At 40.8% G+C, this 18,182-nt stretch overlaps 1 protein-coding gene across 3 annotated transcripts in view; it reads right to left on the bottom strand.

Moving 5' to 3' along the window:
* Nucleotides 1-4,602: 4,602 nt before the first annotated feature.
* The window catches only part of HS3ST5 (heparan sulfate-glucosamine 3-sulfotransferase 5), a 445,057-nt gene continuing 431,477 nt past the window's right edge, over nucleotides 4,603-18,182 (bottom strand). For all 3 annotated transcript variants that reach the window (XM_077487086.1, XM_077487087.1, XM_077487088.1), the window contains one exon: nucleotides 4,603-11,648. In XM_077487086.1, coding sequence (XP_077343212.1) covers nucleotides 10,718-11,648 — 931 coding nt within the window. In that variant the 3' untranslated portion in view covers nucleotides 4,603-10,717. The remainder of the gene's footprint in view (nucleotides 11,649-18,182) is intronic.

Raw genomic sequence — 18,182 nt, 5'->3', positions numbered from 1 at the left:
TCGGCCTAGCTCCAGAGTGGCGGCCATCTTGGTGCACCTGCCGTCTGCAATGTGATCGCTCCGTTAAATGACGGAGCGACCACTTGTAAACAAATCGGCGTCATGATGATGCCGGTTCCTCTCTCCCCTCTGTGTACAGATCTGTACAGTGGAGGGGAGAGATCGGATGGCAGCAGCGCTGTGGGCACTACAGATGCAGCCCACAGCTCTGTGACAAGTGCAGTCACCACCATCCCTCCATACCCTGCCAATACTCTGCAATTCCCTGCCAATACTCTGCAATACCCTGCCAATACTCTGCCATACCCTTCCAATACTCTGCAATACCCTGCCATACTCTGCAATACTCTGCAATACCCTGCCAATACTCTGCAATACCCTGCCAATACTCTGCCATACCCTGCCAATACTCTGCCATACCCTGCCAATATCCTGCCAATACTTTCTATGGTAATGGCCACTCTGCATTTTCTATGGTAATGGTCACTCTGCATTTCATGGGCATTGGAAAATATTTTAGTACACCATTTTGGTTCAGAAATTTTTTTTTTCTTGTTTTCAACCTCTAAAACCTAGTTGCGTCTTATGGTCAGGTGTGTCTTATGGAGCGAAAAATACGGTAAATAAGGCCTTCAATATTAAAATCCCCGGTTGTAACTCTGCATACTTTCCATTAAGCTGTGGTACCAGACAGGGATGCCCCCTCTCCCCTATTCTATTTGCCCTTGCCATGGAGCCCCTAGCTAGATCCATCTTCAACAACCCCAACATAAAAGGATATGCGAAAGTGACCAAGAATTGAAAATCAGCTTATACGCAGATGATGTCCTCCTATTCATCTCTGACCCCCTCATCTCCCTCCCTAACCTATTTACTTCTTTAGATTCCATCTATCAACTCACAGGATTAGGAGTGAACCCATCTAAATGCACAGCATTGCCTATTCACCACCCCCAACCTTTATTGACTACCCTTAAAGATAAATATAAATTCTCCTGGAACCATAATTCACTGCAATATTTGGGTATAAAACTAGCCCCCTCTCTTAAGCAGATGTATTCACTGAATTACCCACAAGCCTTTTCCACTGTCAAAAACCTTATAAACCAATGGTCCTCGTACAGTATATCATTCTTATGCCGCGTACACACGATCAAATTGTCTGGTGTATTTAGTCCGACATACAATCCGGCAGATAATCCAGCGGACTTTCTATCGAACGGACTTGGCCACACACGGACACACAGAAAGTCTGACGTTCGCTTGCACGATGACGTACAGCACGTATGACGGGACTAGAAAAAGCCAGTATCCAATAGCTTCCTTTTTCGTACTTGCTTTGAGCATGCGTCATTCTTAGTCTGCCGTACTAGCATACTGACGAACGTATTGTCCGCTGAAACCCAAGTCCGACGGGAAGATTGGAGTGCAAAAATACTTTCTTAGTCCGCCGGACTTCATGCTGGAAAGGTCCGCTGAAGCCCACACACGATCGAATTGTCTGCTGAAATGCGTTTTGGCGGACTAAGTACGCCGGACAATCTGATCGCGTGTACGCGCATTAGGCCTCATCCAAGCAGTAAAAATGTCTATCCTCCCAAAGCTCTTGTTCCTTTTCAGGTCTCTGCCCCTATATGTATCCTGTTCTACAATACATATCATCCAATCAGACTTACTAAAATTTATATGGCAAGGTAGGAAGCCCCAATTGAATCGCCCGATGATGTATAGAGCCCAAATAAGAGGAGGTTTGGGATGCCCGGACCTATGGAAATATTTTCTGGCATTCTGCCTTGTCCAGCTGGCACAGTGGCACGCATCTCCTGCTCCCATACCGTGGTTGCAATTCGAGCGAGTCTCGGTTGCCCAATACTACCTTCTGGGTCTCCTTTGGTCGAGCTTAATTCCTCCGAAAGATATCACTCTGTTAAACGGCGTTGTGGGCCAATCTCATTACCTTTAGTCTCTCTACTGGAAGAGATTCCAACTAAAATCCAAAGTTCCACTCCTATCTTCCTTTATGGGTGAACCTTCATCCCCCTCAGCCTTTAACACAGATGCATTCTTTCATAAATGGACAGAACATGGACTGACAAACTTCGAATCTCTGCTACAGGACACTCCTTTTGCTCATTCGCACACTTACAGCAAACTTTTTCCCTTGACAGGTCAGTTTTTTACCAATATCTATAGATTAGGCACTTTTACTCTACCAAACTGAAAGGAACGATTGACTTGTCAAAAACACCATTTGAGTATCTGTGTGGGGAGGCTTCTAGAGATAGGGGGACTGTTTCAACCCTATACAGATACTTTACTGACTATAACACTCCTCCTAAAACTACAGCAATGCTAGGTTGGGAGGCTGAGACAGCACAGGAGTTCCCAGAGGAAGACTGGCAAGACATGATTGATAATATGCACAAATGCTCACGCTCCATTTCCATCAAAGAAACGGTTCTCAAACTTCATACCCGATGGTATTACACCCCGGATCGCCTGCATAGGATGTTCCCACTGGCTCCGGACACATGCTTTAGAGGATGTCGTCACAGGGGCACGCTCCTGCATACGTTCTGGAGTTGTAAGATGTTAGAACCTATCTGGAACAAAACTGCCACTCTGATCACAAAAATTAACTGGAACCTCTATTACCATGTCCTACCAAATTATATGTCCTACCATATTATATGCGGAACTCCCAGGAGTTATCCCTCCACAACAGAAGCTAGTTCATACACTCTTCAGTGCCATTCAGTGGGCGGTTGCGTTAAACTGGAAGGGTCCCTCAGTGCCATGGTCACAGGTGCTCCTCTGCATGGAGTCCATCAGACTGATGGAAAGAATTCACCATACTCTCCTGGACTCCATGCATATTTTTGACCGAAAATGGAACATATGGACTGCCCACCTATTAGGGCAGGACTCAAGGACCCCTAGTTCCCTACAATCACTGCCCGGACAGTCTGGGTTGTCTGGAAAATCTTACAAGACAAATACAGTAGATGCTAAACCAGATCATATTTAGCAGCAGTCACTTACTGTCCAATGAAATAATATAACTTGTGCTTGTACTGTACTCTTCTAAAACATCAAGAGTTTTAGATCCCCTTTTATAATTTTTTTTTATTATTTTAATACCCCTTCATCTTATTTTTAAGTTCTCTCTTCTATTTAATTATTGGGTTGACAGCTTGTTCTATTATCCTGTTCTTATCCTATGTGAGCATTGTACATGCCAACAAATATACCTTTACTTACAACCATATGGAATGTTTTTTTTGGATGCTTGTTTAGTCTGTTTTTTTTCATGTCTAACCCTAATAAAAAAGTTTGTAAACAAAAAGGAGATTAATTCCAGAGAGAAAACAGAGAGAAAACAATAAGACTCTGGTCAGACCGCACCTGGAGTATGCTGTCCAGTTCTGGGTACCAGTCCTCAGGAAGGATGTGCTGGAACTGGAGAGAGTACAGTACAGAGAAGGGCAACAAAACTAATAAAGGGTCTGGAGGACATTAGTTGAGGAAAGGTTACGAACACTGAAGAGAAGCTTGAGAGGGGATATGATTTCAATGTGCAAATACTGTACTGGTGACCCCACAATAGAGATAAAACTTTTCTGCATAAAGGACCTTAATAAGACACACGACCATTCACTAAAATTAGAAAAAAAACTTTTTAACCTCTAATTGCATAGAGGGTTCTTTACTGTAAGAGCGGTTAGGATGTGGAATTCCCTTCCACAGGCAGTGGTTTCAGTGGGGAGCGTTGATAATTTCAAAAAACTATTAGAGAAGCACCTGAACAACCACAACATACAGGGATATACAATGTAATACTGACATAAAAGTCACACACATAGGTTAGACTTGATGGACTTGTGTCTTTTTTCAACCTCACCTTCTATGTAACTATGTAACCCCCAACAGGCTTGCTCACAAGGATAGAGTAAGCACAGCTGCGTGTTCTGTACCTACTCTATCCTCATGATCAAGCCTGTTAGTGGTAAAACGCATATGAGATGGTTAGAACTGGCCCAGATTCAAACCAGGTATGGGCAGGCTGATTGTACCCAAGTGGATCGAGCAATAAACCTGAGTACAACCAGCCTGCTGTATTTTATATATGATTATTGCAAGCAATAATCACTGTGTTCTTCTGGTGGGGATGACTTCCCACGCTGGGAGAACACTATGGCTCAGTGGGAGGGGTTCCCTTGTCAACGCTGTCTTTGTTGATAGGGGAATCGTGCAAATTTCTTTTCCTGAAAGAAATGTGCTCTGTATATGGCCGGCCTAAGGCACCAAGATGAATTTAGAACAGAATATGACTCTTATTTTTCAATATTCCTTGTTGTAGCAGAGACTAGCTGCAAGGAATCAGCACCTGAATGGCCTGTGAATATCAGATGGCAGAGGTTTGGTGCAGTGCCCTGTATCTGTGTATGCTTTTACTAAACCATATCAGCTATTTACCAATAATTTTCCATTGTTCAAACGACCATGCAATGTTGGAAGGTACAATTTAGTTGATTGTTCTTGGTTACCACAGATCATTTTTCTTCACTCTCATGCAAAAAAGCCATTCAACTCATTAAAAGATGACAGTATTTTTCCTTGTTTATTTTTAGCAGTATCCATAAAGGAAAGACAAATGCAAAGAAATCTACATGTAGTGATGTAATTCATTCCATTTTATATAACCACAATAAAACTTTTCACAATAATTTAAAGAGTCATACTTACAAAATATAATTACTTAATGTGAAACCGATATTTACAATAAAATTTACAATATATACATCATATTCTTCCAGTAGACAAATACGTGTTAAGGGGAATGATACAGTATGTCTTCTGATATAGTCAACATGCTACGAGTGACAGATACTTGTACTATGAACTACTAGTGCAAATTCACCACAGGAACTTTGGAACAGGAAAAGACACGCACTGTTTGATTAATATGAAAATAGTATTATCTCTTAACTGGAAATATTTTTTTTTATTATAAGGTGCCCAAACACATGCAGATCATCTGCAGGGAAGGCTTGTGTTAGATATTATCTTCTACAATTCAGCACTTGGATGAGCTACCAGCAATTTTTCTATCCAATAAGTATCTCCTTGAATATTGGGAACTCAGGAATAAAGATGTTTGTGGGCTCAGTCAGTGCACATGTTGCTCCATTTGGCCTAATTCATACAGAGGATAAAAGTCCATGATGTTGGAGTAGAATTTGAACTGCTGCAATGTGATGTATGCATTACATTTGCAGGACCATGACATGAACATTCAAATAATGGTAGACCAACTTCAGCACACTGCAGTCCCCCTGACATTTGCCCAGTAGTTTAGGCATTAGGCAATGGTTTAGAACCTCCTGCCAAGGTCTCTATTACTACATAAGTTAATTCAGAATTTTGAAAATTCTGACAGCTGATACAATGCATACATGTTTGCTTTTGGGAACCCATTAGGGGGCACCCTATTTGTCAGGAACTGACATAAGTTTAGTTAGTGGCTCAAATGAGAAAATGTTTTGTTGGTTATATGCTATAGTCTTGGTATTAGGCCCTTGCAGTCCCTATATAGCAGAGCTCAGATTAGGAGCCAATCAGTTTTGCTGCAGTGCAAATAGCAATCTGATAAGAAGAGACAGAGAAAAGTGACAGAGACATATGCTCATCAGTCTGCTGTGTCTCCTTTTGCTGTCTAGTCACCTTATGGGAGTGAAAAGGGGACCTGTAAGAATTACTAAGTGACATCAGAGCAAACTTACATCTTCTCCCCTGCCATACAGGTTATGGGGTATGGCAGAGCTGGGTACATATTGGACTAGATATGCAGAAATAAAAATCATTCGGCAGATAAAACAGTTCCTATATATGTATTTCATCATATATTTGGCTGTTTACCTTGAGTTAAGCTTTATTATAGCATTAAATAAGAACAAGCTGAGTTTGTGCAGATGCAAATTAACAGAAACATTTTCACAATTTTGCAAAATTCTGAATGACATTGCACTCACGTGAGCATTTAATGCTCCAGTAATAAACACAAATTACTTTCAGAGCCTTCGATGTAATTGTTGGGACTTTGGGATTAAAATAGGAGAATAAATATTTTGTTTTTTTATTTTTGTGATTGATTTATTTAATTTCCTATCTTTTTGAATTCAGTTTCTACACTTTTTTTCTTTGAGACAGCTGATCAAGCCCCCATGAAATGCTCACTGTAATCAACCAGAAATAAATAACTATTCCATTCATATGTTGCTGCAAGGTGAATCATGGCAAAGTTGAATCCAGTTCTGCCCTAGGTATAGACGATTTCTGGACTGAAGTGCTGTGATATCATTGTTCACATCACAACATTTCATGTTCATGTGAAGGCCATAGGTGTGCGGACAGGGTGCACTGGGTGTGCCTGGGCACACCCTAATAAACCCATGCACTTACCTCCCAGCTGCCTTGGATTGGGCAGAACCACACGAGATTTGAATTAAATCCCAGTGTCTCAGCAATCCAGGCTAATTCTCAGAGAAAACAGCATCACATCAGTGTGAAAGCAATCTTCTGGGGGAAGACCAAAAGCATATTTTATGGGCATATTTTATGGCCACAGAAAGACTTTTTTTTAAAAAATGTATCATATCCTTTTAAGCCCCTCCCATTGTAAATGCAATTTGGCCACACCCACAATTTGCCATGACTTTGGGGTGCACACCCTAATGCAATAGGCTGCGCACACCTATGGTGAAGGCATTTTACTGTGCTGCTATGGAGCACTCTTATGCTCCATACACACGGTCAGACATTCCGACCACAAAATCCGTTGGATTTTTTCAGACGGATTTTGGCCCAAACTTGTCTTGCATACACATGGTCGCGCAAAGTTGTCGGAAAATCCGATCGTTCGGAACGAGGTGACGTTACAAAACGTACGACGGGACTACGTAGAGGCCAATAGCTTTCGTCTCCAAATTTTTTCTGAGCATGCGTGGCACTTTGGGCATCAGAATTCTCTACACATGATCGGAAAAAGTCCAATTGAATTTTGTTGTTGGAAAATTTTAGATCCAGCTCTCAAACTTTTTCCGTTGGAAATTCTGACAGGAAAAGTCCGATAGACACACGATCGGATTTTCCGACAACATAATCCGATCAGACTTTTTCAGACCGTGTGTATGGGGCATTACTGAGCTTCTGTAGCAAGATTTTAACAAGTCACTGTTGTCTGGTATTTCTAGCATTGGTTGCTCAATCTAAACCAGGTACCACTTTAAAATGGTGCTATCACAATTAACTGCTAGCCCAGTTAAAACAGCACTGGGAACTCAAGCGTTTAATAAGATGACTATGTTTAGAATGTAGAAATCCAAAGCATCCAATCAAATGTATGGTTACTGCACACAACATTGAAAATGATAGCAGCTGTGATTTTCTGCTTGTTGCATAATTACTACTCTTTGCATAATGTGACATTCCATGACCTCATAGCCTAGCCATACCAACCGCTTTTATACTGTGCAGTTAAGGTGCCCTTATTGGACTCTGTGGCAGTCAGGGGGATGGCTTACCTTGCCATGAAGTCAGAGAAAACCAAGCCTCAGTAACAAAGTGAAGTGAAATCAGAGAGGAGCACATAGGAAGCTTTTATGGTTAATAGAAGTATAAATAGCAGATATTTGATGGCGTCTGCTCTTAGGTAAAAGATAGTCAGGATGTTAACGTTCCCTGATATAAAGATTGGCAATAGATGCAGCAGATTAAAATATGTAAATTAAATAAAATATTCAAAGAAAAAAACAGCAGGCAAATAAAACATGTGAACCATGTCAAAAACTTGCTTACAGTTAAATAATACAGTCATAACTCAAAGTGTATATTTACAGAAAATGCACAATAATTAAAAGGGAACCCAGGAGAATAGAAATATGGCAACTTTACTTGCTTGCTTGTTCTAGAAACTGCAAATGTTCATCTGGATCTTGATTCTCTAATTAGTTATTTAGGAACTGCAACAATCAAGCAGCCACTGAAGTCTGAAATTTCTTAATTTCCATTCTGCAGTACATCTTTCAGATCAGACTCAAGAGGTAGGGCAGGGTAGGACATGTCAACTTTGTAACTTTTACTTAAAAAACATGTCAACAATAGCAGCTCCAATATTACTGTTCTTTCAGATTTTTTAAGCATATCTATACCTCAAAAAAAAAAAATATATATATATAATATATTGCGGCTTACCTGACCATTAAATGTAGTTGGCTACATTACTTTTCTTTCTTCAAGCTTTTTTAAGGCTTTATTTTCACCTGGTAATCCTGTGGATAACATATTTCCTGCCCCTTTGTGTTTAAGCTTTTTTTCTTTTTTATTTAATCTATGAGGGCAGCCATGGTTTTCACACAGGCCGGGCTTCAAACATATCTGCCTTTGTTCATATTCATTCCATAATGGATTGATGGGACTAGTAGTTTACACAAGAAAGAAATGTTTGTGTTTTAAATTAAACTCACAGAAACTGATTGGGGTGCAGCATTTTGCTATATAGTAACAGGTATTTTCTGTGTTTGCTGAAAATGTTCCTAGCCTGAATAAATGAAAACAAATGCATCCTCTACATCTGATTACTGGTAAGCTGCAATATAATAGATTTTTGTGTTCTTTAGACACATTTTACAAAGAAACAAATATTTCTATAAAATATCTGGAGTGCTTAATTTTTTAAGATTCATTTTCAGTTCTGAGGAGACTACATATAGCAGTTCAGCTATTAAAGCTCCTATTGAATGACACTAACAGCCTTTGTTTACTGGCCTTTAGTCTAAAGTGGCTTGCAACATAAAATAGGCTATAATGTGTTTTGGAAGATATACTAATACAAAGATCAAACAATTAGCCTTTATATGCATATGTTTGATTGGTTATGAGTAGCTATTTTGCATAAAGCAGTTGATTTAAATGACTATGGTCCATGATCCACTTCAAATCAAATAACAGATGCCATGGACCATATATGTCAGTATTCACTTTTACACTATGAAAATTGGGACCTAAATCCAAATGTAGCTCCCTGTTTCAGGCCCTTTTCTAACTCCTCTCACTACAAAGTGGTTTCACCCTGTCTGCACAGCTTTTTCTACTCCATAAAGTTGCCTACTCTTTATCTGTTCATCTAATGTATTTTATACTCTGCCCAATTACACTAATTTCTCTTATTCCATGCCGCTTCAGACCACTATGTTCCATCCTTAACTTGGATGCATATAAACAACCACTTCATTACCATCTACTCTTCACTCTTTGATTGGTGACCAGAGCTCGCTGCTACTTAGCTTATGTTCACATGGGAGTTGTATGCAGAAGAGTACCCATTTTAAAGGTTTCACTTGCATGCAAATTTATGGTCAGTTTAGTGCGAGAGGAAAGCCCAATATATGTAGAAGTGCATTAGGAGTGTGCCCTTTTAGAGTAAGGGCTCCGGGTGGATTGCTTGAAAGTTTTGAAAAGAAATTCCTAGGGTCCCTTTTGAATCCAAAAATGTAAATACAAACTTACTGTAAAAAAATGGATGTTTCCAACTAATGTATTTTATTAAAGAGGCCTAGGGGCAACTGCGCAAAAAAAAGGGCATTCCAGCTCTAGGCTACAATGTGCCACCAATGACATCACTGCCGTTAGCTGAATAGAATATATGACTAGAGAGTACCAGTGATTCAAAGACCACTATCTAAAATCTGTAAACATAGCTTAGGTTTGACATGAGAGGAAAGCCCAATAGATGTGGAAGTGCATACGGAGTACACCCTTTTAGAGTAAGGGCTAGCGGTGGGTTGCTTGAATGTTTTGATAATATGTTTCAAAGGTCCCTTATGAAACTTATCTGAATGCAACCATGCTGTACCAGAAAGGATCCTCCCTATTTTTTTATTTAGTCTTAGGGGACTGGGGGCAACTGCGCAAACAGCAGGGCATTCCAACCTTATGCTATCATGTGCTACCAATGGCATCACTGCCCTTAGCTGAATAGGATAGATAACTAGAGAGCACCAACAATTTAAAGATCACCATTTGAAAACTATAAACATAGCCTAGGTTTATTGATTGATATCCTTTTGGACTGGTCTTTTTTCCCCCGACATCACAGTAATAGACATCCAGGAATATGTCACCTGATGGGATCTGTCTCTCTTGACCATAAATTTAGAGCCAGTAACTGCCTTATGCAAAGCAGCTAAGAAAGTCAGAAAGTATCTAAGTCAGTTGATGCATCCATGTGGTAGTTATGAACTAATAATACAGTATATCATATTTGCCAGTAGCAATTGTAACGTGTGCTGCCAACAGAGGACAGTGCTGGGTTTAGAAATACATTGTTTTTATGTTGTAGAACAGCTTTATTGTTTTAAACAATATATCCTTTTATTTTCAACCTGACAGTTCTGCTTTAATAAGTTTTATATTGAAATGTCTCCCCCTCATAATAGTTATAGGGATTTTAGCTAAAACTTTGGGAAGGGTTCTTATTTTATTACTTCACAGTAGAAACTGATCCCTTTTAAATATTTGGTCACATACATAAATTACATTTATTCCAGAAATAAGCAACATATATTCTAATAAACGTGTCAATGAAAAGTGCATAATTGTCCTATTATAGACTTTACTGAAAGCATTGTGCAACACATAGTGTTGTAGACAGTAGTAATTAGGGCCAGTTAAATGTCCTGCCAGTGATCTGGAAAAACTTCTGATTGAAAGGATGAAAGAATTTGTGCAATTTGGTAATAACTGAGGGGTCAACCTCAGGATGTATGCGTCCCTTGCTACCTGCCAGGCACTTATTAAAGACAATGTTAAAACGCAAGCAGTAAAATCCCCTGGTAGCATTAAAATACAGGTTGTATTGACTTATCCTGGGTGGCAGATTAAGAAACTTTTCCACCAGCTGTAGTTCTGGCAACGGTTCTGTGATCAGTCGATCCCCATCAACAATGTGAAACTGTTCAATGGGAAAATACTTCAGCCACCTCTCTAAATGCTTTGTGTAGATACTGGTCCTCACTGCTTTGTACTTTGTGTTCACCTCACAGGTGTTGGGATCCATGGCCATTTTTTCAAACTTATAATAAGTCTTGTTCTTCCTCTCTTTTCCCTCCAACACCTGTGTGTAGTCAGAAATGGCTCTTGTCGTTGGTTCCCTAACAATGATTAGTAACTTAATGGAAGAGTTCATCTTATAAATCCTTTCTGGAACCTCATCTGTGATGAAGTATGCAGGGCTTTTTTCAATAGTAATTTGGTGTGGGTGAGAGAAGGGCATCTTTTTTCTGTACCATTCAATACCCTTGGCATAGTTTTCATCATTATCAAAAAAATGTATTTCTTGGGAGGCCTTGACAACTGCAGGATGGAGATTGAGCATCTCAAGTAAGGCTCTAGTTCCTCCTTTTCTCACACCAATGATAATTGCCTTTGGTAACTGTTGGACCAAATTGTGGAGGAGAATTTGTTCTTTAGTTGCATTTCCTTTACGAAATTCATGTAAGAGCCCTCTCTTATACTGCATAGCACGGAGAGTAGCCACATCCTGACTTTGTGGACTGAATCGACCTTCAATTGGACAAATTGGTGGTAGCCTGTAATGAAATAAAGATAAGCAGGACTAATTACATTTCAAAGGAACAGAAAGAGCAAGCAAAAAAAATGGTGCATATTTGAATGATATTTTGGGAAGCATAATTTCTCTAATTTGTGAATTGTATTACTCTGTCAGTGCTGTAATTATCCCGAATTTGTAGTGCCATATCTACATTACAATGTCTCCACAGAGCAATTGAAAGAAAAATTATTTTTAAGGTACACATAACACAAAATAAGTCCTTTAAATATACTGTTTATTTTTATATTATATAATATTATTTAAAATTGTGTATATTTAATATCAGCGGCGGGCAGTGGGGGCATTTGGTATAGAGCAGGGGTAGTGAATTAAAATTCATGGAGGTCCAGTAACTAAAAATTTTTTCCGCCCAAGATCCGAATCACAAGTCTGTGCCATGAAAGATTGTATGCGTCTTCTTTTCTTTTTTTTGCTGCATGTCACACTCTCTGGCGCTTTTCTTACTGTTTCCGCCACACACTCTGGTAATACTCTGTACATCTAAATGTCCCCAATAGTGTTCCCCCTTACAACAGGTGCCCCTACCAGAGTAATTCATTACATTGGGTGCCCCCATCAGACTACCCCCCTAAAATTAGTTGCCACAATCAGAGTATCCCCTTAAAGAGGAAGTAAACCCTGATGAGTTTACTTCCTCTTTCATTCCCTGTAAAGGCAAAGCATAATGGACTACTATGCATCGCATAGTAGTCCATTTTGTGTCACTTACCTGACACAGGAGCCAGCGAAGTCACCGCTGTCCCCTGTAGTTCCGAGCGTCCATCTTCTTGGTGGGTCTCCGTGGGTCTCGCTGCTCCGGGGCTGGGATTCGCCGGAGCAGCGATGACGTCACTCCCGCGCATGCGCACGGGAGCCGAGACTCGCGGCATTGCCGTCATCGACAATGCCCCGCTCAGTGCGCCTGTGCGCCGCTGTCTACGGCGCATGCGCCGTAGATAGCGGAGCCCGTCTTCAGGCAAATATCTCCTAAACCGTATAGGTTTGGGAGATATTTCTTGGACCTACAGGTAAGCCTTAATCTAGGCTTACCTGTAGTTCAAAGTGGTTTGTAAGGGTTTACAACCACTTTAAATCAGGCATCCCCATCAGAGGGCCCCTTACATCAGGTATTCCCATCAGGGTGCCCACTTACATCAATTGTCCCCATCAGAGTGCCCCCTTCATCAGGTGTCCCCGTCAGAGAGCCTCCTTAACATAATATGTGCCCCCTTAACATAATATGTGCCTATCAGCATGCCTCCACTGACATATGTGCCCATTAGTGTGCCCCCTTCACATAAAATGCGCCCATCAGAGTGTCCTTTAACATAAAATAAGTAGCATGCTGATGGGCACATTTTATACTAAGGGGCACTCTGATTAACATATTTTATATTAAGGGGCACTCTGGTGGGCACATTTTATGTTAAGGGGCAATCTGATGGCCACATTTTATGTAAAGGGTAATTCTGATGGCACAACAATATATACCTATCAGTGTGTACATTAAAAAATATGCCCATCAGCGATCACCTTAGATAAAAATGTGCCCCACATACCTTGCTTGCAGGAGTCAGCACAATTAGCAAGCTGCAGGGGACAGAAGCTGTGAGATATACCTCACAAGGAGTGAGAGCCTGGAGCTGCAAGCAGCAGGAGGGCAGGGCGAGCACATGCTGTCATGCCCCCACTGGTGGGCTGGCTGGGAGTGAGAGCCAAGAGCTGGGAGCCACGAGCAGCAGGGGGTGGGACAATCACATGATGTCACCCCCCAACTTGCGGCCCAGCTGGGAGTGAGAGCTAGGAGTCAGGAGCCACAAGCAGCAGGGGGGTGGGGAGAGCACATGATGTCACGCCCCAACTTGTGGCCCATCTGAGAGTGAGAGCCAGGAGCCGGGGCCACAAGCAGCAGCAGCGGGGGTGGGCAGGGCGCATATGTGACATCACACCCCAACTCGCAGCCCGATCAGGAGTGAGTAATGGGACTGGAGCGAAAGCCGCGGTCAGGAGTAGGGGCAAAGCGCACACATGCAATGTCACTCGCGGTCTCAGCAAATCAGTGACTGTTGACTCTTGCCACTAAACTGGTGGTCTGGAGCCACTGGTGGCTAGGCAGGAGCATCGCTCGGTCTGTACTCGGACCGCGGGCCACCATTTAATGATGGATGGTATAGAGGATGTGTGATGTTTGAACTGACTAAGCCTCTATGGTTTTGTACACAATTATTAATTTGAATAGTTATTAAAAAATATATGTATAATATAAAATATGTATATTTTAAAGTGAAATGTAACTGTATCTGAGCACTACAAACCAAAAATGATATTTAATTAATTTTTCACATTTAAAGTAAACTCAACCATCGATCCATCCATGTCTTTATTTTGAAAACTCTTTGAAACCCCCCCCCCCCCAGCAGTTCTAGGCCATCTTGAATAAGGACGGATGATTCATGTAGCATTTACTTCCTGGAATCCATCTGCCCTTAGCTCAGCCGTGCAGGCAGGAGGGTGTGCTTAGCTGAGAAAGTCCCTCCTCCCCTCCTCCATATAAAAAGAAAAAAAAATGCCCATGAAGACTCCTTGGATATATTACATTAATGTGAAACCAGGAAAAAACTTAAGTAAATATAATATACTTTCCTATCTATTTACTAAGGCTAGCAGCATAAGGATTAAAAATAATTAATGTTGATTGAAAGATTAGCATTCCACTTTGCTTTGGGTACATTAAAAGTGCGTTTTTCTTTCATTTCTGGTTGGAGATTATACTATATATACACTACAGTGTAAAAGTTTTAGGCAGCTGTTAAAAAGAAACAGAATAGTGTTAATAATTTATTTTTATCAATTAATAAAATGGAAACTAAATGAACAGAAGAGAAATCCAAATAAAATAAATATTTGGTGTGACCACCCTTCAGCCTTCAAAACAGCATCAATTCTTCTAGGTGCACTTGCATGCAGTTTTTTTCTTTTACAATATTTCTTTATTTAACAGCTTGCCGACCGCCGCACGAACATTTACGTCAGCAGAATGGCACAGACAGGCAAATGGGCGTACAGGTACGTCCCTTTAAATTTGCTCCCTTTGATCAGTGTTGTGTCACATGTAGCCCCCCCCCCCCTACAGATTGGATCACTCGTTAGGACACACTTAACCCAAGCAGCACCCCCTAGTGATTAACCCCTTCACTGCCAGTCACATTTACACAGTAATCAATGCATTTTTAATTGCCTTGTATAAATGTGAAATGGTCCCAAAATAGCACCAAAAGTGTCCGTTCTGTCCACCATAATGTCACGGTCATGATAAAAATCACTGATCGCCGCCATTACTAGTAAAAAAAAAAATATTAATAAAAATGCCATAAAACTATCCCCTATTTTGTAGACGCTATAACTTTTGCGCAAACCAATCAATAAGCGTTTATTGAGATTTTTCTTTACCAAAATATGTAGAAGAGTATGTATCAGCCTAAACTAAGGAAAAAAAAAAGTTTTTTTATATATTTTTTGGGGATATTTATTATAGCAAAAAGTAAAAAATATTTTTTTTTTCAAAAGTGTCGCTCTTTTTGTTTATAAAGCAAAAAAAAATAAAAAAATGCAGAGGTGATCAAATACCACCAAAAGAAAGCTCTATTTGTGGGTAAAAAATTATGTAAATTTTGTTTGGGACCCAGGCCGCGCAATTGTCAGTTAAAGCTATGCAGTGCCGAATCTCAAAAAATGCTCTGGTCTTTAGCCAGCCAAATGGTCCGGGGCTTAAGTGGTTAAAATGCAAAAGAAAGTACAAGGAACATACACACATACATATGCATGTATAGTGAGATGAGAGTAGTTGTAAATGATTAAAATGAGTGGACTATAGTCTACTATCTTGGGTGCAACTATACAAAATATCAACTATCAAATACATTAAGTAAGATAGTATAGTCTCATCTAGGGATGGGCTGGACACACCCCCCCCCCCCCCCCCCCCCCCCATCAGGCAAAAAGTTCTAGTGAACATGCAAACTATTAAAGTCTATGGGACACAAACATGAAAAATCTAAAGTCCTAATTTTAAAGGGTTTATTTGCACGTTATTGCCATAAAAAGTATATGGGGACCTGAGTACTGCCCTAGGGGACATGTATCAATGCAACAATCGTTTTCAAAGGAGCAGTGATTTTAATTATGCTTAAAGTGAAAAAAAATTTTTTTTATATTCCTTTAAATATCGTGCCTGGGGGGGTCCTTAGTCTACCTGTAAAGTGGCACATCTGTGCAATGTATAGAACATGCCACAGCAATAATGATATTTCTAAAGGAAAAAAAGTAATTTAAACTTGCACACAGCTGTAATGTATTGCCGGCTTGGGGCCACCCCAAAATAAATACCGGACACTTATCTGTGCATGCAGCCTGGCAGGTCAGGAAAATGGGGGGAATGAGTGAGCGACCCCCTCTTGAACCATACCAGGCCCGGTGATGTAACCGGGTGGCCCATCCTCCTAATGTCATGTGACGTCAATGTGACTCGATTACATCACCGGGTGGCCCCACCCTTCCCTATATAAGAACTGTCAAAGCGATGAGAGAGCAGTGAGCAGAGGGCCTCCCATGTAGGTGGAGCATTTCCATTTTTGCTATTTTTCAGGTCCGTCAGACCGGCCTGATTGATGGTAGATTTACATTGCGGGACACTTTTTTTATTTTTTAACAAAGGATTTGTCAAAAATGGTCTCTTGTGTTTTTTTCTTTTTGAGGCATTATTAGTAAATGGGTAGGGGTACGATGTAAAGAAAGTATAAAGAACATATACACATACATATGCATGTATAGTGGGATGATAGTAGTTGTAAATGATTAAACTAAATGGACTAGTCTACTATCTCGGGGCAACTATACAAAATATCAACCATCAAATACATTAAGTAAGATAGTATAGTCTCATTCCCCCCACCCGCCATTTCCTGGCCTGCCAGACTGCATGCTCGGATAAGGGTCTGGTATGATTTTTGGGGGGACTTAATGCCATTTTTAAAAAGATTTTGGTGTTAAACTCCCCTTAAAATTAATACCAGACCCATGCCGCTTTTTTATTTTCTTAATTCTGTCATAGGGTTCCCCTTAAGCACTTCAATAAACTGTATTATATACTCTGTCACTGTCTTATATACTCTGCACTGCACTCTATTATATACTCTGCACTGCACTATATACTCAGCACTACACTGTATTATATACTCTGCACTACACATTATTATATACTCTGCACTGCATTATATACTCTGCACTGCATTATATACTCTGCACTGCACTGTGTTATATACTCTGCACTACAGTGCACTATATACTCTGTTACTCTGTATTGCACTATATACTCATTGCTACACAGTATTATATACTCTGCTCTGCACTGCCAGGCCACCTGAGACCAGGTGACACATGCACTCCGTAGGAGTCGGAAGTGCACCGATAGGATAGTGGACCCTAGGACTGACTGCTGCGGATAGTACCCAGGGAGATTCAGGAAGCAGGTCTACTGGCTCAATAACACAAATTCCAGTGGAAGCTAGAGCATAGATTCCCCAGGGTGCGGAGTCTAAGAGCCAGCAGATGTTCACCAGAGCCTCTAGTGGTGAGGATGGACTGCGCTGCAATCTGGCTCTAGGTTGTGGCCCCTAGGGTCTCGCAGCTCACAGTAGACTACAGGAGAAGGAAGCAGCAGGCTGGAACAACAAGGATAGTATAGGGATAAGGCAGAGGTCAGGGTGACTAGCAGACAGGAACAACAGAGTACACTCCAAAGGTTCAGGGTCACAGGCAAACAGGGATAGTCTGGGACATGCCAAAAGGTCAGGGTCACGAGCAGACAGGAATCGCAGAGAACACGTCAAGGTTGGTAACAGAGACAAACGAAGAGCACATGGCAAGCAGGACACAGGAAGCCAAACACACAATGGATGATCAGCACCGCTGGTTTGCAGAGCACAGGTTAATATAGGGTTCCCTGATAGGGCCTGGGGTGGAGCCATGCTTAGAGGAGAGGTTATAAAAACAGCCAGGTGAAAGTGGCTGGCCTCTTAGTTTGAACACATGAGGAGAGGTAGGCTGACAGAGAAAGATTACCGCATAACCATGACATGCACTATATAGTCTGCACTGTACTGTGTTATATACTCTGCACTGCACTGTGTTATATACTCTGCACTACACTGCACTATATAGTCTGCACTGCACTATATACTCTGCACTTTTATATACTCTGCACTGCACTGTATTATATAATCTTCACTGCACTGTATTATATAGTCTGCACTACACTTCACTATATACTCTGCACTCTGCACTGAACTCTGTTATATAATCTGCACTACACTGAACTATATGCTCTGTACTGTGTTATATACTCTGCACTACACTATATACTTTGCACTGCACTGTTATATACTCTGCACTGCACTATATACAGTTATACTTGTTTCTATGTTGAAGGTATGGCTTTTTGGTCACAAATTCT

This window comes from Lithobates pipiens, unplaced genomic scaffold, assembly GCF_037356315.1.
Source record: "Lithobates pipiens isolate NorthernLeopardFrog02 unplaced genomic scaffold, aLitPip1_a1.2 Scaffold_18, whole genome shotgun sequence".
Taxonomy (NCBI): domain Eukaryota; kingdom Metazoa; phylum Chordata; class Amphibia; order Anura; family Ranidae; genus Lithobates; species Lithobates pipiens.
This window is presented reverse-complemented; position numbering and strand designations above follow the sequence as displayed.